The following is a 20723-nucleotide window of genomic DNA, read 5'->3' on the forward strand; positions in this document are numbered from 1 at the left end:
ATTATGCTGAGAAACAATACCCAGGGAGTAAAGTATTTAAAAGGTGTGTAGAGATGACCATATGGTTATCCTAAGACCTCCAGTCCTATATGAGTGCAGGCTTTTGGTAAGCCACCAATGCTCTCCTAAATCTGGTGAAGGTTCTTCTACAGGAGCATGCGCATGGTGCCCATCTGGCACTGGTAACTTGTGGATTTGATAGCAATGGGAAATGCAAGGAACAATTCTTGCATTTATTGCCGTATACAGTTTCCTGGAAAAAGTAAATGTACCAGGGGTAACAAAAAGATCTCAAAAGTTCCAACATACTTTGGACCTCATAGGGTAAACATTTAGTGTCCTGGGCTTTTTTAGAATTTGTAAAGTCTCATAAGCATGGCTTCAATTTAAAAGTTGGAAACAGAGGGCCTAATTTTCCATATTGTGACACAAGGCAGCTCAGCAAGCCTTCCTGCTGCGCGGCCGTGCATCAAAATAAAAGGGCAGGAATGTGCCATATCTACAAGATATAGTGCATTCCTTTTCTTCTCCCCTGCACCGGCGCACAAACAGCAGCAGTGCGCCAGCACAGCCACCCTTGTACCATGGTGCAAGGGTGCCTGCGTTGCAGGGTTGATTGTTGTACAGGAACGGACACTTTCCTGCACAGAATCAATCATTAATGGAGTTTTGCTCCTTGTGTGTGTGCTGCAGAATCTGGTACACTTTGAAAGAGTAACGAACGAGGAGAAATAAAAGTATTTCTCCTCGTTATGCCACTTCTACACCTCCCCTGGGAAGGAGTTGGATTCTGACTCATTCCCAGGTTTACGACACTGTAAATCTGCAAATGTGTCAGGTCCATGAATGTTGCGTGGGAACACCCACAGCAACACCCATGGAACGCCCCTTTCACACAGAGTTATGCATGAAAGAAACCCATATTTGCAAGGCCATGAATAGTCATGCAGGGTGACTTTATGTGGCGTTGTAAATATGGGCCGGCACACTGTGCTGCCGGTGCATCTAAAAAAGTGATGAACCGGCATGTATTGGGCTTGTAAATAAGGCCCTCAATCTCTTAAATTGGAAATTTAGAGATGAGCTACAACATCTCCGACTCAATTCCGCTCCCTCTCACATTTTTCAATCAATCACTTGTTCCAACTCACTCACACCCCTTTACACACTCCCGCATACTCAATTTCACTTATTCGTGCACACTTTCAAGCTCCGATTCTCACTCACTTCCACTCTCATTGACACTGTGAAACACACACCCTCACTCAATCCCATTCACTCTCACTCACCAACACATACACACAAGCATAGAGAAATAGATTTATTTTTACTTTACTTGCTAACTTAAACAGCAACTCGGAGGCTCCGAGGCTGCAGCAGACCAGAAATCTGGTGCTGGGCATTGGAACCAGCAAGCCATCATTTCCAACGAGGTGTCAAACAGAGCAGCAAGGGCTGGTTTGTAAAGGTGAAGACTCCCCTCAATCCCTTTCCCACCCTCTTGATAGGACGGAAACCACGGCCCTATAAGAAGCTGGGATGGTACTCGGGATCCTGCACTTGCTGCTCTGTGTGTCTTTTCATTGGCTTCAGGGATGCACTTAATTATGTGCGCACTGATAGCGATATGTGCTGTGCTGCCTGAGACATGGGCAGTATGTCTGCAAAGAAAAATGGATTGTGCCTGCGTGAGGGGATCATAGTTGAACGTTCCCCCTCCGACAACTTACTCCCTGCATGAATGACATACATTTACTAACGGCTGTATGGGCACACATGGGGCACTGCACATTTTTGCACGGCTTCAGCAGGCCTTTTTAATAGTAAGTACATCAATGCAATAACGTTGTGCACATGTGAACCCACACCCCCCTTAAAAAATAACCCCAAAGTTTTATTAAAATTGGTATTGGCCCATAAATGAGATCAGACTCAGAAATTCCACAGTGGACGTTTGTGTAGCTTTAAAGCTGCACCGCGCTCTTCAGAGCAGTGCTGCACTCGTGGGCACCTCTGCCTGGTATCAGATCCCACTTACCAATATCTGAACTATCCTGGTACAAGAGGAAATCCCCCGTGGCTTGGGTGATGAATGTAACTGAACCCAATTGCTTGTACATGGGTTCACAGATGGCAACTCAACTGCCCATGTAAGTAATGTGGCTTCTCCACCAGTCCCCTCCCATCTAGATGCCACACTTGCTACTTTTAGAGCCACTTTAGTTCCCCCTTGCTTGTGGCGTCAATCATATGTAGATGCTTGCCACGACCTAGGACTTGCCTTGCTGTAACCTTGGGAGGGGAGCATGGCGTCCCAGGTAAGAAAGAATGAACAGTGCAATTCCTGCAAAGTGTGATTGCGTCATCATTGAAGAGATGCCGAGTTCCTTCTTAGATTTAAAGCTACAGCGCCTTTCTGAAATCAAAATAAAGATGGATGACAGACTACTGGAAAGTTGTGCAATACCCACTCCACGTTCTGTTGTTTTAGTCTCCCAGCAGCTTTTAAAATAAATCTCCCAGGTTGAGAAACGTTCTCCTTACGTCACACTAACTGAGTGCTTAGGAAAGTCTTTTTAGTTAACAGCTCTGCAGTTAACCAGACGACAATCTTTGATTGTTTTATAAATTCCTCTTTTGTACTTCCTCCCTTCTGCTTTTACACATCTGCAGAAATTCCTCGAATCTTGCTCAATACTCTCACATCATCAAAACTTTCTATTGTTCGTGTTCAGTTCAACTATTTCCCGAAAGGCACAACAACGGACTAAGGTGTCACCTGTTTCTAGCAGGTGATGTCATCGTGCCCCTTACCTGCCTGCCCCTTCCAGACTTTTGTTGGAACAGCAACTTTTTTTTATTTTCAAAGGGGTGGACTGGTGAATAAGACTCTGAGTTATAAGCCAAGAGTGCAAGTCACCTAAACATGTAAAATGTGTTAAAGTCTTAAAAAATTATTTGTTAATCAGCAATTTTTCCAAACGCCTAAAAATATTTTTTATGTTACATACTGTTTGATTCATTGGAAACATTAATTTATTCGACAACATTTCTACTTAAATGATCCTTCTTGTTCTTCAGGTACCTTTTACTGTAAAAAAAAAAGAACTGCGGCTATATTTCTGCCACATTTTGTGTCACAGAATTAATTTTGTATTAGGACAATATTGTCAGATGCCATTTAAATATGTATGCACAGGTGGAATGTTGAAAGCTGCAGATCCATTTAGGGCATACGTTGAATACCGCAGAGTCAATGTATTGATATTTTATGGGTTAGGAGGAGGATGCCTATATGGTGTTCCACTTGTTCAATTAGCTGGAGGCAAAAAGTGTGTACCTTGGAACATGTCTAATTTGCTATCTTTGCCTTCATTCATATATCTCTCCTGGAACATTCCTCCCACTCAACTTTTCTTGCCCACAGGAACGCACGCGGACCGCACTGCTGGAAACGCTCTACGAGGAGCTGCACATCAACAGCCAGTGCATGATGGGACTGGGCAATGATGACGACAAGATGGAGAATGGGGGAGGAGGTGGCGGAGGCTTCTTCGAGTCATTCAAGGTGAGAGGATCAGAAGTATGTTGGTTGGACATAGAGGCCTCGTGGCAGAAGTGAGACTACTGTTAGATTTATTTATTTATATATTTTGGGGGCTTTGTATAGCGCAAACTAGACCTGTAGGTATCAGAGCACTTTACATGAGCACCAGTTGCATTACAGATGGACACAATTGTTTTCTTGTTAGGCACCGGGAGATTAAGTGATTTGCCTAAAATCGCAGGATGTTGCCGAGACTCAAACCCGGTTTCACAGCTCTGAGGCCGACCTCTCTAGCCGATAGGCCACATCCCCCCCACCCCCCCACTATCATTGTCACTTTATAGACTATGTGATAGCCAGTTGTTGAGCACTGGTACCTGATCATGGATTTTGAAGTCGGTGTAAGGGCAGAAGGTGACCTTGACACTCCCTACTCGGTTACAAAGCATTTCCCAAACATAGAAACAAAAGAGCCTGTGTCAAATGTAATAGAAATCACAGGACCCTAAAATTGGAATCTTGATAAAACATTAGTAGATTTCTTCTCCCTCCTCCTGTATTTGACACTGCAATTGAAGTCTAGTGATAATAATCACAGAGCTTTCATGATGCAAAACAAGTGTTCATACCAAGCCTAAGAAGCATTTTAGGAAACCAAATCAAGTACGAGGAAGGATGCTCCCACCTTCTCTAGCAAGTTTGCCACCCTCATGTGAAGTCCTTTCCCCTCTGGGAGACTGGCTATCATGCAAACACCAGCCCCTGTCTTACAGCAACTCCGAGTACTCAGCAGATCCCTCCTTTCCTTGGTCAAGAATAACTTGGAATTGGAACAAAATAGGGTTGTTTGTGCCCCACGTATATATTGATTTTCCTGACAGGTAATAATGTGGACCCAATGTCTATATCCTTAAACCGGCTTTGAGGTGGTACCATGTCATATTTTGGTCTGTAGGGCAGGCCTAGCCTATGTGTGAGGAGAGGTAGCAATGCAGCCGGCTGCAAGAAAGAGTATCTAAAACTGTGGTGCAATGAAGTGTGAAGACGCTTCACCTGGCTGTCATCAGCCTTCCTGAAGTAACAATGAGGGACAGACAAAAGGATAGGCCATGGCTACCAACTTTCCCACTTAACTAACCCCCTGTCACTTCCATCCACCAAATGACAATATTCAGGAATGTCTAATCAGCAACCCCTTGTTGGAAGGCCCTCTATGAATTTATGAGGAGAGCTGGGTCTCCATCTTCCCTCACTTCAGGTTCTGGGTCTCCAACCTCCAGACTCAGAAATGCAAGCAATTGTATTGTATTGTATTGTATTTAGACTTGATGCCTGGGGTCTCCCGGCGCCAGCTAAAGGCAGTGGTATTGAGGTCAGGTGGTCATCACTGAGGGAAAAGCAAGGTTTTAAGCTTTTTACGAAATTTCGAAATTTCGTCAGGGAAGGCTCAAGTTTCAATGGAGCTGGAAGAGCATTCCACAGTTTGGGGGCAAGACAGGAGAAGGAGCGTCCGCCCATTCTTGCCCATTCTTGCCAGTTTGAAACGTGGCATCAGGAAATTCCCTTGAGACGAGGATCTGAGAAGACGGGAAGGAGCATAAGATTGGACGAGAGACTGGAGGTAGGCAGGGGCTAGCCCCTGCTTGATCTTATGCATAAAGCAGAGGGCCTTAAATTTGATTCTGTTTTCGATGCGGAGCCAATGTAGATCTTTAAGATAAGGGGAAATGGGGGATCTCTAAGGAACTTTACAGAGTAGACGGGCGGCCGAGTTCTGAACGAGCTGGAGTTTCCTCTGAGTCTCCACTGTGACTCCAAGGTAAATTACATTACCGTAGTCCAGGCGCGAGATGACTAAAGCCTGGACTACCGTACGCCTTGTCGAGTCCGGGAGCATCCAGAGGATTTTGCGGAGCCACCCAAGGATGGAAAAAACAGGTGGCTGCCACTCTGACTACTTGGTGCTTCATGGATAGTGAGTCATCCAGAACAAAGCCAAGGTTGCGTACCTGTGTGACAGGTAGGGGTAGTGGCCCCATTTCTGGTGGCCAATGTTGAGGGCCCCAGAGGTGTTTATGTTTTCCTTGGATGACTACCTCCGTCTTATCTCCGTTCAATTTCAGGAGATTGGTCTGCATCCATTCCGTCACTCGGCTGAGCCCCAGTTTAAGAGCAGACGGGGCACAAGCCTTGGCCGGGGAGAGGGAGAAAATGATTTGAGTGTCGTCTGCGTATGAGTAAAGGGAAAGACCAGAGTCTTCCACAATGCTTGCCAGGGTACTCACGTAGATGTTAAATAGCATAGGGCTAAGTGAGGACCCCTGAGACACCCCTGCCACTGGAGAAGCTCTATCCATCCCCCATCGTGTGCCATGCTAAACCAAAGGGCAGCCCAAAGGGGTCCCACTAGTCCAAGCAAATATGCTCACAGTGCACAAAGTCTCGCTGTCAGGTGTGTGCCACACATACACAAAGTACACATGCACTTGACACGCACACACAATTGCAAAGACCTAGGTGTCATATTGAAGCATAACCTATACCTGACAGGGACATTTAGGCTACACAGAAAAATAGATCTGTTCAGGGCTGTTAATTTGTAAAAATCGGTAAACTACCACTTCACCTGAACAACCCAGCATATGCACAGTAGTCCCATGTCAACAAAAGTCCATGTCACAATACCAGTTTTGACCAAGGCATTACTCTGCACACTCTAGATGATTGTGTCAGCTGGGCCAGCAAAAGACCCACGTGATCTGTTTCATCTGGGTCACTCAAGGTAGGGGCGAACACATATATACAATGCAGTGGACATTTCCATCCCAACCACAATGCTTTGTATGGAGCAAAGAACCTCTTCATCTTTGAAAACGTTTATAGAGCTCTGCATTCTCAGCAGGTGGTGAAAGTTCATGGAATATTGGAGAGATTAATGTAGCATCCCTACATTTTGCAGGTAACCAAAGCTAATTTGAGCTGAGATGTAATACCTTAACGATGTCAGCCTGACCCTGTACCGATATACAAGAAAGGCTCAATAGAGAGTCCCACAAATTTTTGTCTAATTTCACTTATTGATACTTACCAAGATAAAGTCTATATAATTAAGTGACAGGACTGACACATGGCTTCAGGAATCTGAATATTAATTAGATTTCACAATGAGTTTTATAGGACACTACTGAGAAGGATTAAAAAAAATGGGATCAATGTGCAGTATGTAGAACTTGAAAGATTATAAATGCTCCATTTTTATCGACTTAGTGACAAGTGTTGACCGGGTAGAAGGGATCATTTTGTAGGTATCGTTAATGCAGGCATTGATAGTAAGCTCTAGCTTCAAAAAATGAGACGCGGTGAGAATAATAGAATTGAAGTATTTTTTTTATTAAGTGCAGCTGCTTTTTTAGTAACAATCAAGTGACACTATCCCCCATCAGCAACCCAAATACTTGTTTACCGTTTGCACTCACCGTTGCATTAATTGGGCTTATCTCATGAAGCACCCAAACATTTCTGAAAACATGATTTTTTATTACAAGTAGGCCACATGCATATTCATTTCTAAAACGGTAAGCATATCCTTAATAAGACCCACAATAGGGTTAATTTTAACGTCTCTTGGTTGAAGTTTTCTATTAGCATTGCAAACACTTTGGCATCCGCTTTCCAGAGGTCACCACATGGAAAGACTATAGCAAGACAAATTCTCTCTCCATGATCCAGCCGGTGGCGCTCTTGAGGGTGAAGAAGACGTTTGGCAATTTTGAGGCTTTAGCAACCTGTAAAGAATAGAGAACACATATTGTCCACACTACTGCATATACCGAGGAACTGTACGAATATACTAAGATCAAGATTTTTACTACATATGAGAATTGTTTTTAAGTATTTTTTCTTTCTCTAGGGTATCCCTAAAATTCCTTTGCTACTACAAATTGTGCCACAAGGGGGCCCCATAATAATTATTTGCTAAATCTATCCTCCTGTGGTGTAGAGTATGGATTATCCCTCGGATGTCTTCCTAATGAGTGGCAGCCATTGATGTGATTTGTAGATCAGCGGCTTAGGAACCTGCTTCGCCCTTTGACTTTCAATTAGTTGTGGTCTTTTCCCAGCTCTGTTACTAAGATTAATCCTATTGAGCTAAAAAGGACATTTCAGCTTAGATGGGGCACATCTTTTACATACTTAGTATAAGGCTGCAGTTTGTAATGATTCGATGGCACAAAGAAACTTTGATGTGAAGTTAGGATCTGGTAGAGAAGCCTATCTTGAACTAATTGATCCTAGATTTTATAGGTGGGCATTTAGCCGATTGGGACCAGAAAGCCTGCTCTTGTTCTTCATTTCCAACAATAAGTGGGGTCCAATCAAATAGCATGTGTAAAATGTTGTTTTGGTATTACACAATTACACACTTTCTCGTTTTCTTTGGCTTTGTTCTTTATTTAGGGGTTTAAGTAAAAAAAAAACTGACCCTTATTCTGGAGCATTTTGTTTTAATGGAATTAAGTTGTGCCATCGCACTGGGTCACCAATCAATGTTCACTGCTCTCTCAACATTTGGTGGGGGGCTCTGGAGTTGCAGGGCCGAGCATGCTGAGTTATAGAACAGAGTGTTGAGTTTTAACGGGGTTAGCCCGTAAAACTACCCGACCTGGGTCAGAGTATCAGTACGTTCATAGGGTGGTCGCTGTAGTATGTGTAAGTTTTAAAACATGTAAAGACGAACAATACACCACAAAGCAAATCTGATTAAGTTCAACAAAGAAAAGGCATTTTAATTTCATACGCAATAAAATCCTTAAATGCTCTTATAATTCAAAGCATCAGTATTATTCCATATACCAACTTTAATGTAATCCTAGTGCATGTAATATTACAGTGCTCACAGTGTAATAGAGAAAAAAAAGGTAGGTATTTGGGGTCATGGGAGTGAGTAGATGAGTGTGACACAGGGTAAAGGTTTAGTGAAAATGGCACAATTGCAATCAAATATAATAAAACCTGTTCGTCTTTACATGTTTTAAAACGTACATATACTACCGCGAGATATAGAACAGAGCCTTCCAAATATATTCATGAATTGAAGCTGCTAAGTAGCATTAAGGGCATTTACAGTGAACTTGATCCTCTTAGAATGAATCAGTTGTTCTATTCACTTTAGAAACCATGGGGTTTATTTACAAGCCCCTTGCGCCATGCGGCACTTTTTCCCCATATTAAAAGTGATGTACCAGCGGCGCAAGGACCTTGTAAATAAGCCCCCATGTATGAAGCTTGTTAAGCCTGTTTTTATATGTTTTTATGACGTGAATTAATGGGGGGGGGTTAGTGTTAATGAACTTGTTTTTTTCTTGTAATTATTTGCTTCTGTGGCTACTTGTACTACTTGTAATTCATGGCAGGTGATTAATTATGCCTCATAAAAATATGGTTAAAGTTTTAGGTGTATATTATCATAAATCAATTGATTATGATGATGAAAGGTGTTAGGCTGATACGCCTGATATTCACTAAGGAGTTGTTTCTTTTTGTGGATTTATGGCTAGATGTTTAAAGCTGTTTTGTAATTTCAAGCCCTGCAATTCGCAAAATCACAGGATTTGCAACCGCAAAATTGTTTATTTTGTTATGTACGAAACACATTTTGCTAGTCAGCCTGTTCGACTCGTAAAATGGGTTTTGTGATCCATTCTGAATCGCAATTTGGGGGCGAGGTGAAAGGCTCTACTAATTGCGATTCGCAATAGTATTGATCCATGGTTTGTGACAATCAGTTACTGACACTTCAAAGGAGGTGTTCTTCAGTGCCCCTTTCGGAATGTTGTTAGCAACCCCTTTGAGAATGTTGTCAGCACCCTGAGAGGAGCAGGCCGTGTTCCAGAAGTCTACTGCTGCCTCTCCCAATGTTTTCCCAAACATGTTTTTATTTTTTATGTAGCACCAGTTGCTTGAAGGAATACAGGCTTGCCATTTAAAAATGTTCCCATTTGGGACAGGACACACTGGGCCAGAGGTCTGCCATGCCTTGCAGACCTCCATCCCTGCTTTGGCAGCCAATCACTGTGGATCACAAGTTGCAACCTGGTTAATTAATATTCATTAGGCAGTTCGTTTTGTGACACTTAGTGGATGGACAATTTGCAAAGAGACTTATCTGTACATTGGTTGAATTACAAATGTCAGACCCATTTACACACCAGTCGACCTACCTTCCTTCAAGAGCTCTTAGATTTTCTAATTAGCTATTGCTCTTGGTTCCCACAGTATGCCATGCTTGTGTGGTGGTGGTGGTGGTGGTGGGGGGGGGGGGATTTTTTCCTTTTTTGGCCCCTTCACTCTGAATACTCTCCCTTTTAATATTCTTGCTTGCTCTAAAAAATCATTATTTAAAAACACTTTTGAAAATGTGGCTGTTTCAATCGTGTTGAGCCTTCCACGGCATTTACAATTGGGTATTTAACTAGCAGCGCCAGAATGTCTGTCAGAGAGCTGTGCTCTTTAAAATGGCATATTCATTCATTCAACTGCAATCCCTTGGTTTGCGAATGGGAATGACACATCTGGCTCTCAGTTGTTTGGGTTTTGACCAGGGGCGGCTCGTCTGCTATGGCGGAGGAGCATCACCCCACTGCTTTTAAGCAGTGCAAGGAAGAAGAAACATAAAATGATAATAACCTAGCGTTATCATTTCATGTGTCATGCCTCCTTGCAGGCGGGCGGGTGGGCGGGGCTGCTTTGCTCATGGTGTAGGGCAGGGAGGTAGTGATTTGCCCACTCTAATGTGCGCAATGACTGTTTGGTCGGCCCTCTCTGGTTGCCCCAACCAGTCATGCGCACTTTCCACATTCTTGATGCAGGCTGCATTACAGCCTGCATGGAGAACAAACCCAGGCCCCCATTTCCAGGTTGAGCGTCGAACCAGTACGCTCAAAACCAATTACAATGCTGCATTGCAGCGCTGTGATTGGTCAGGGGAGCCTGGCTGTACTTCCTGTCCCTCTCTAACGAGGAGAGAAGACACAGGACCCAGCGCGATAAGGTAAGTGTTTTTAAATATATATACTTTTTTAATTGCCCACCGTCCCTCCCCACGGGCATGGCCACACCCGCCCAGCCACCCACGAACTATGCCGGCCGCCACTGGTTTGACACCAATTTTGCACAAATGCCATTTCGATTATTTGAGAAAACTGAAATATTCTTTTTGCAAAAGGTGATGCATTAATGTTCGGATTGCTTTTTAGCCTTTTGTAGTGGTCTGTTTAACTCCAAGAAATAAAACCTTTTTGAGGAAGGTATTATTATTTTTTTAGGGCCTTGCCGGGTTTCTGCAGGGGCCGTCCATTTATTTGTTCAGCATTGCCAGCAAGGATCATGCACCAGCCTCAAAAGCAGGTCCTCTGAAGGCCACCAAGGCCATAAGAATTTGTTGCACCAACTTCCAGCTAAGCATGATCCCTTCACCATTCTCCAAACCCAGGCACGAACCTGCACGAACCTGCACCAGCAGCTGGCACCAAGCAATGCCCCTTCACTCGCCCAAAGTGATGAACACAGTTGACGAAACAGCCTCCAGCACTAGGTACAGATCCGGCGCCACTATCGAGTACTAGTCCTGCACCAGTCCCTAGCACCAAAGTGTCTGCACCTGCCTCTAAGAACTGTACCTCAGCAACCATCAGTCGCAAGCACGAGCAGTGCAATAGCACCAAACAAAAGCCCCTTGTACTATAAGAACCACCCTCCAGTGGCCACCACAGACCTTCAGCACAGATCGTGCATTGGTGTCCAGTCCAAGGACAGCCTCTGGGCTCCAGCCTTTGGACCCAATTTAGCCCATGCTAGCCCATATTTACACGGCCACGCTAAGCCACTTTGTGTGGCTTAACACAACCTTGTAAATATGGTCCTCTACAGCGCAGTTTTCTGCGGCAAAGGGGCGTGGAATGGTTGTTGCTGTGAGCATTCCTAACAATACCCATGGCTATTTGATGCTGCTCCAGATTTATACGGATCTGTAAATCTGAGGCAGTGGCAAAAACGAATGCCTTTCAAAAGGAGGCTTCAATATGGCACAATAAAGAGAAATACTTATATTTCTCCTTGTTGTGTGCTCTTTCTATGTGTGCTGCATTCTGTAGCATGAATGAAAGGTGCAAAACACAATTAAATTGTGTTTATGTGCAGGAACTTAATCCTTCCTGCACCTTCGCAATCATCCTTGCGACACATCCTTGCATTGCCATTAGGAAGCTTTTTTAGCGCAGGGGTGAGCACAGGCGTGTGCCGTGTTGTTGTTAATATGGCGCATCCCTGAAAAAAACCCACACCTACCATTAATCCTAGAAATACCCTCACTACCCAAAACTCGCACCCACTCTAACATTATATGGGAGGTAGAGACAGGCTTCTCCCCAAGTAGCAGGGAAAAGATCGAAAACAATTACAATATGTTGAGTTTAACTGCACAGAAGACTACGATAATGTTTCTCTTTAGAGGAACCATTGACGGGATGCCTCTCATCTTCTTTGTCAGCTTCCAACTTTCTGTTTCCAAGTGTCAGCTCCAAAATCACTGTCACTGGACCAATCATAGATTGTATACTGCATCACCAGCACAGTTACTAACTGCAGATGTGCTCAGTAGTGTAGCTAGAGCTTTTGCCTCCCACGGCAATCCCTGAGTTTGGCCAGTGACGGCGGGTGCAGGTAAGAGCGGGGGAAGGGGCTGGCGACAGATGACAACAAGCAGGGGGGAGGCGAAAGACAAAACTTACCTCGTTACCCTAAAAAAGTGCCACCGGGGCAGATTGCCCCCCCCCCCCCGCTCTCCCCCCACCCACTCCCAACTACTAGCTATGCCACTGGGCCTGATTTAGAATCAAGTGTGACAGACAATGCAGCCATCTTATCACAAGTGCATTATATCCAGGGCCACTGGACTTATACTGCAGGAGATGGCCACATTGTGCTGCAGGGTTGCGCAAATGATGCGGCAAGATACGGCATATTATGTGGCATAATGTGGCACATTTTTGAGTAGTATTACTTGGGTGCACCTCATTTGTCCTGGTTTAATAACCAAATATAGCAATAAGCAACAGCAAGGTGACCAGTCAACATTTGCAAAAGGTCTTGCACTGTGCGGCAACATGTGCTGCAGCGTTTTTTTTAAATATTTTGTAACTGTTTGAGCTAGAAGCAATATTTGGTTTTGTTAAAATCTGCAGATTATTGCAGCGGAGGATGGATAATGTGGCAAATGCAGCAAATCTATAATTAAGCGAAAATCACTGCAGCCACACCATCGCATCATTTCAGTGGCCCTGATCATATTTTACAGCACTTGTATTAATGAAGACAGGACAGGGTCGGCCTTAGGCATGTGCAAGCTGTGCACCTGCACAGGGCCACCAAATCCCAGGGGCCACCACGCCAATATATATCCTTAATATAATAATCCTCTGAGGATGGATACATATTTGTGTGGCGGCCCCTGGCAGAGATTTGGTGGCCTCTGGCTCTGTTCCACTTCCACTGACTCCCGTCCCTCTTCACTGGCCTCCGTGCTCCGCCCCGCCTGGACCCCCTCTTCCGGGGCCCCCTACCTACGCTCCCTGCCCAGGGCCTCCATGAGCGTAGAGCCGCCCCTGGACAGGATTTCCGTCACATTATGACATAATCTATCCACCAAACTCTAAATCTGGCTATAAATCTTTCTCATTTAGTAATCGTAACCTGTGAATCCTTGAAGGGTGGGATACTTGAAAGGACGTTAAAGTGAAATGTATTATGCACAGTGACCAAAATCTATTGGAGGCCACACAAGCATAGTCCAGGCACTCTATCACCGTCTAGTACAATGCACTGCTCTGAAGGACACCGGAACAGCCTACGCTGTCTGGCTGCAGCTTTCTGTCTGCTTCTAATCTGTCAGTGTCTGTACACAAGGGCTTTAGGATCATAATGAAACAAATCCTGTACATACAGAGCTATCTGTGCCTTAGAGTGCATTGTGGGTTAATCCTCCGAAGACCAGCAGGTGCTGGAAAGGGAGAGTTTCAGCTGAGAATTACGATTATCCTTCATTGGAACGTCATGGATGACAAGGAAAAAAACACTGCTCGGACATATGTTGGGGCAGATTTACGAGCCCCGTGCACCACCGTTGTATCACGTTTGTGATGCAGCGGTGGCATAAACCATGCGTCACGTTGTAAAGCCCTGCGCCACATGAAACCTGCGTCATGTTTCATGTGGGCGTTCCGGCGCAGGGTAGGTGTTCCGGCGCAAGTGAAATCTACAAGATTTCACTCAGTCACTTTTCTGATGCCGCTGTGTCAAAACCTTGCGCCTGCTTGTAGTAGGTGTAAGGAGTGACACACCTTGTTGAGGATAGGCCAGGTTGGAACAGTGCTGGAGTTGCATCGCAACCGCGACACAACTCCAGCACTGCACCAACCTTACGCTGGCAGATGCAACACGCATCTGTTTATCCTTGCACCATGATGCGCCCCATTGTAAATGCGGCGCATCTGTGGTTGGGGCATGGGTAAACTTGCGTCACACATGTTTTCTGGCACATCCCTGCTGATTTGCATGGATGCACCAGGGAACGTAAATCTGCCCGCTAGTTCCATCCTAATCCCTGGAGTTGGTCCTGTCTGTTGATACTACAATTTACAAGAATCACATGCCAGGGAGTTTATTCCAAATCCAAGAACGTTTCTGGTAAAAAATAAATAAAAAAGCAGGGGCCATATTTATCGAGAGCTTGCATTGCCCTTGGGTCATGCATCATGATGCAAGGAGATGCAAGGAAATGCAAGCCCTTAAGTCGAATTTACTATGCCGTGCTGAGCCACCTTGCGTGGCTCTGTGTGGCATAGTAAATCTGGATTAACGCATGGCAGTGCAAGTCGCTTCCTTGCATGCCTCAGCATTGGGAAGGCGTTCCATGGGTGGAGCGTGGGCGTTCCCACTCATCCACACATGGATTTTGGCCCATTGCCCGAGTCACCAAGACTAGTTAACCTGACAATGCTTCCAAATGCTGTGCTTTCCCAGGTGGGGGGTAATAGACATATTTCTTCTCGTCATTTCCTCTTTCTGCATTTGCTGCATTCTGAAAGAGGAAAAAGCCTCTGATGATTGTTTTTGTGCCGGAAGGTACCTCTTCCTGCACAAAAACAATGCTGTCTGTAACTCAGGCACCCTTGCATCCTGGTGCAAAGAAGCCTGCATTGGTGCTTGGCAGTCACAAGTGCACCAGGGCAGAGAGAGCAGGTATGTGCCATATGTTAGTAATCATGGTGCATTGCTGCTCTCTCCATTTGACGCAGCACAACAAGTTGTCTTGCTGCATTGCACCAAATATTGATAAATCTGGGCCCAGGTTTCATTGTCCTGTTCTTAACAGCTAGATTTGAGTTGTCAGTTGGTGCATTAGGAAGGTGAAAAGGCCACAGTTGTTGATGGCCACACATCCTGAATGATCTGTTTCATATGGTCCCTCCGTCTCCCATTCCTCCCTCACCAGGTCCGGCGAATGCATCTTCTGAGACAGCCAGTACACAGAGTGGGGAAAGCTGTACTAGGTCCCAGGTAGAATTTAATATAAAGTTGGCTTTTTACCCCCTTTCCACCTTACCTCCCAGCTTCTAAAGCAATAAGGAGGTAGAGGGCAAGTGGTTATGGAGACCAGTCACTTCAGGCAATGACAGCCGCCCAAAAAAACAGCTTACCAGTATCCAGAAAGGGGCATGCCCTGAATGTAGAGCCATGCTACCATGAGTCAGTCAGGAAAGTTGCTATCCATCATAAGTGAGATGGCAGATGTGAATGAGGAGTTAATTGACTCATCCATGGAAGGATATTTTGCACTGGTCAGATGACAAACTAATTGTAGTGGTATGTTAAATGATTACTACATAGCAAAAGTCCATCAATCACCTGGTCCCTTAGCACTTTTCCTTGTAGATTTATGTGTCTGCCCTCTACAGGTGACCATGGAGTGTCATCTGTAGAGTTGCAATTGGGCAGGCTATGTATGTATGTATGTATGTATGTATGTATGTATAGGCATTTATATAGCGCACTACTTACCCGTAGGGTCCCAAGGCGCTTCGCAAAATATAATGAGAGTGATGTTGTATTGTATGTTGTTTTTTCACTGTGTTTGCCTTCCAAAGGAGATGGGGTGGAATTGTGACATACCATGCATACCTACATGAGGTGGAGGTGGTTTTAAAGTTCTTCTGTTGAGTCTTATCACAGTAGGGGGTCTCCATTTTCAAGAGCACATGCGTTTCCTAAAACGTTCAGTGGATATGTAAAGTGAAACAATTGCCCTTTACTTAGCCACTTGGCACATTGCACACCAGTGGGAGGACTCAGGACATCAATTCTGGGTTTTCCACAGGGAGGGTTTCCTTGTGGGTTGGAAGGACATTTTAATGTTCCCATTGGCCTAAGTAATTGTGGGGGATACATTTTGCGGGGGTTCTCTGCAATGTTGTTTCAGAGAGTGGGAACATAAACTTTAGTCTTTCCTGAGTGAGTCAGATATGTCATAGATAATCCCTTTGGGGCTCTCTGCATGTGTGGTGGTTTGGGTTGCAGAGACACATTCCACTGTGTTGTTGTGCATTAGATCACCTATGGAAGCTACAAGCGATATGGCATAATATTTAATGGCAGGTGGACAGACTGAAAAGGCATTTAGACCAACAGACAGGTGGGGTCACCCCTGTCCAAAGCTGGATCCTTGAAGCTATGATTCCTTGATTCTCTGTTACACCGGTGGTGGCGTGGTAATGATGGGCATGTTGTATATTCCATGCAGATCAATACTTGTCCAGCGTAATCATCCTTCTGTCATATGAGTGGAAGTGAAGTGGCAGAGTCTCAGGCACCCACTGTTGAAGACTGTCATTAATATGGAGTTGGAAGATAGGCTAAGAGCTCTTCAACCCTTCATTGGCCACAGGCTCTTCTCCTTTATGAATCCATTCCCAACCTGCTGATGTTGTCTGGACTCTGACACCCTGTGTTTCAATAATGAGACCTCTGCTTCTTATCACTTGCAGCGTGTGATCCGCAGCCGCAGCCAGTCAATGGACGCCGTGGGTCTAAGCAACAAAAAGAACATGGTATCCACCAGTCAGAGTGGGAGCTTCAGCCATAACAACCCAGAGGCTCCCAAGACACCTGGCATAGTGAGTATCACTGATATTGTCAGGGTTTATTGGGTCATAAACACTGGGGGGAAACGCAGACAGCCCACCTTTAGAAAGGAGGCTAGTGGGACATAGTCCACTTTGTTTCATACAATGGGTTGTAGATAAGGCCTCTTCATCATGCAGTGGGTGATTATCAAATTACCAAATTATCATCCTTAAAATATATCTTTCTCATACCCTTACTGTACCCCCCATCACATCTTTCAAACAAATTGTGGTACCTCACCGCTATAATCAGGTGTATTGGTGTACCTATGGGTCTACAACTGCAGCCCCTCACATTATAGACTTGTTGAGAAACCAACACAACATAAAGCTGTCTGTCTGAAAAGCTGCTAACAGTTCATCAGTAACTTCTGTAAATTGTGCATGACCTTTCTCTTCTTTTTTCCCTCTTCCCCTTCCTTTCTTTATTTTGGTCCCTGGCTGTCTGACTGTCTCACTCACTCTCTTTGCCGTTTCTTCGCATTGCTTGGCAGTCATTGCTTGTGCCAGGGAAACCACCAAACCGGCACGGACGTCGTGGCAGCGCCATAGGGATAGGAACGATAGAAGAGGTTGATATCTTTCTTTGTCTCTCTCTACCTCCCCTTTTCATGTTCAATCACATACTGCTTTGCATGACATTGTTTGCTTTTCATGTATTGCAGAATCTTGGGACTTTTCCATTCATGGTGGTGGGAGAGTCAAAAATGCTTACGATTTCTGAATCAAAAGTATGATGCCACTGCGCATATTGGCATTAGCTTCAAGAATAAACCCTTAATAGCCATTCCAATAATCCTTCCCTACCAGCTAGGTCCTACACTTTATTGTCACCACAAAAACCCACACAATTACTGTTCAAAACAGTGTATACCATTCCATAGTCTCTAAACACCATTAACTGGCAATATGCCTAAAATTAGAATAGAAGCAGTTATTTCCTTCAATACCACCTACAATAATTTTTCACACCTGTGTCCTCCACAATCCTTTTTTTCACATTCATATCCTGATTTTCTGTTCACTCCAGTACTCCCTCCACAATCACAATTCATATCTGTGTCCTACAACCCCTTTTGGTATCCATGTCCCTAATTCCTGATCACATCCCTTCCCCTTTTCAAATCCTCACCTTCCCTTTGCAAAATTTAGGACCGTATTCGTAAAAGATTCCCGCAACGCAGCAAGCCACCTTGCTGCTCTGCGTGAAAGGGAAAGCGCAGAAATGCGCCGTATTTACCATTATACAGTGCATTCCTGTCCTTTCCTAGTGCTGGCACACTTTTGGCTGCCCAGCGCCAATGAAGACACACGTGCATCATGTTGCAAGGGTATCTGCATTGCAAGCAGGATTGTTTTTATGCAGGAAGGTGTTCCTTACTGCACAAAAATAATCTTCAGAGGCATTCTCCCCTTTCTAAGTGTGCTGCAAAATGGACTGCATGAAAGGGTAGGGCAAGAATGTGCAGTATTTACCATTATACTGTGCATTCCTGTCCTTTTTACAGCGCTGGCTCACTTTTGGCTGCCTAGCGCCAATGCAGATACCCTTGCGTCATGTTGCAAGGATGCCTGCTTTGCGGGCAGAATTGTTTCTGTGCAGAAAGGAACAATTTTCAGCACAAAAACAATCTTCAGACGCATTTTTGTCATTCCTATAAAAGCAGCACACTTAGAAAGAGGAAACAATGGGGAGAAAGAAAGATAGTCCTCCTTGTTGCGCCTCTGGTGGGGAGGCGGACATTTCTGATGCATGCCCAGGTCTACCAATGTTGGTAAATCTGGAAATGTGTCAGAATCCATGGGTGGGTGCATGAGAACATCCATGCTCCTCTCATGGCATGCCCCTATGCCGCAGAGTAACGCAGGGCAGCGATTTGCGCTGCCTTGGTTACTCTAGATTTATGAAGCCACTCAGGGATACGCAAAGTGACCTTGCATGGCTTGATCGATCTCATTTAGGTTTTGCATCACCCTTGCACCCCCTTCAAGGGCGCAAGAGCAAAGCAGAACCTTGATAAATATGCCCCTTAGTTTTTCACATCTTTGCCATCTCAGTTCATGGATGGAAATGGGAGATTGATAACAGATATAGCTGATTACAATAGCTGGATCAAAGGGTGGAGTTTTTGTCGGCAGCTGTTGTTTAGGCTTGTAAATATTCCCTGGTGGGGGTTTTTAGCTTGGTTTGAATTTGCTTGCTTCATTTTATTGGCGGCGAAGGAGGGCTGTGCAGTGGTATTAAAGGTTTAACTGACTGTTGTGATTTCTTTAAATAGAGAGATTTGAAAGTTCACTGATGAGACGTCATTCATTTACTGTTGTAAAAGATCAAATGGTCACATTGTTGTTTATGGACTGTTGTCTCATTTTGAGTGGCTATTTGGTTAGTATTAGTAGCATTGAGATTTTGAAGGTAAAGTTGTCATTCTTTGACAAGAAGATGTAATTGTGGTGTATTGTAAGAATGGTCTTGTGTTCTTTCAATATAGACATGATTACTGACCTATTATTGGCAGCTGTTTTTGTGTGGGGGGGATATGCGAGTGATTGGACTAGCAATTGTGTTTTTGTTGGTGGTTGCTCTGCTCTGCAGATGTCAGCATCTACAATTTGTAGGTTTAAGGAGTTTCCTATATCTTCTGGAGACTTGTAGGGTTAGCACTGAAAATGTTCTGGAAGAGGTGATTGGTTTGTTACAGAGCCTTTGCATTTTATTTGGGGCTGTGTTCCAACGCATGGCTATTGTTGGTGCTGCTACCTGTCATTGAAGGATTGTTAAAGGAGGTTGTGGAATGGTTAGAGGTATGTTCAAATGAGAGAACAGTGTGTTGATAATTTGGTTAGGTTGAAACTTCAGGACGTAAATGTGATCTAAGGCTTGGTAGAGACCTTGACCAGTTGCTGAAGTTCCTATGATTGAAGTATTTGAGTGTGAGACCTTCCTGAGCAGATTTAGTAGATTTGATGTACCCCTTAGAACAGTGAACAAGCTTATGCTGCACTAGGGGATGTCCAGCTAATTGCTGTCAATTTAGAAACAATCACAAGCACTAAGTATCAGATTTAGAAAGGGTTTACACAATTCAGTGCAGCAAGTAAAGTTGCTGCTCTGCATTGCATGAATGCCACAGAGCAGAACTGCAACATATCTGCAAAGAAGTGGTGCAGTTCTACTCTCTGCCTGCACTGGCGCACACTTTTGGCCATCATGCACAACCCACACACCCTTGCACCACCTTCCACCATAGTGCAATGGTGTCTGCGTTTTGATCGGCATATTTCTGTGCAAGGAGTCACTTCCTGTACATAAACTAAGCTTTAAGGGGTTTTACTCTTTGTATGTGTGCTGTAGGATGCAACCATTGTGCAAAGAGGAACAAAGAAGGGGAAATGAAAACATTTCTCCTCATTATGCCTGCCACGGTGAGATGCTTGCATGGCAACTCGCATGCACCACCCATGGAATGCCCACTTGACTCAAAGTAACACAAGTGCGTTGGGATACTTTGGGTTATAATTCAACACAAATCACGATTTGCATTGGATTGTTAATTCCAGCAGTAGAATTTGCACCCAATCTCTGTTAAAAAAAAGTTACATAAACCCAACACGGGCCTAAATCTACACTATAAATGAATCTAAATGTGAAGAGTTGATTAATGTTGCAGTGTTGGTTACAATCAGGGGCAGCTGGTAAGTTTAGCAGGGAGGGGGGCGAATGAAACACACGCACACATACACATACACATTCACAGCCATGCATTCACACACATGCACACACAAACACATCCATGATCAAGACTCATTACCAAACATTCATACATACACGCATGCACCAAACATTAATTTAAAAAACGAACACAATTACCTTTCAGCTCTGCTACGGAGGTCCAGGAGGCTTGCGACTGCTGCCTTCCCTCATTGGCTGACCTAGG

The 20723-nt window shown here is 44.4% G+C and overlaps 1 protein-coding gene across 2 annotated transcripts in view; it reads left to right on the forward strand.

The window, feature by feature from the left end:
- The window catches only part of RAP1GAP (RAP1 GTPase activating protein), an 870529-nt gene that overhangs the window by 826988 nt on the left and 22818 nt on the right, over positions 1-20723 (forward strand). The window contains exons 17-19 of one of the 2 annotated variants that reach the window (XM_086921674.1): positions 3428-3568; positions 16648-16776; positions 17280-17357. In XM_086921674.1, the coding sequence (XP_086777800.1) occupies positions 3428-3568; positions 16648-16776; positions 17280-17357 (348 nt within the window). The remainder of the gene's footprint in view (positions 1-3427; positions 3569-16647; positions 16777-17279; positions 17358-20723) is intronic. The other variant, XM_086921673.1, reaches the window with a different exon arrangement.

The sequence above is a fragment of the Lissotriton vulgaris genome, chromosome 5 (genome assembly GCF_964263255.1).
Source record: "Lissotriton vulgaris chromosome 5, aLisVul1.2, whole genome shotgun sequence".
NCBI classification, from domain to species: domain Eukaryota; kingdom Metazoa; phylum Chordata; class Amphibia; order Caudata; family Salamandridae; genus Lissotriton; species Lissotriton vulgaris.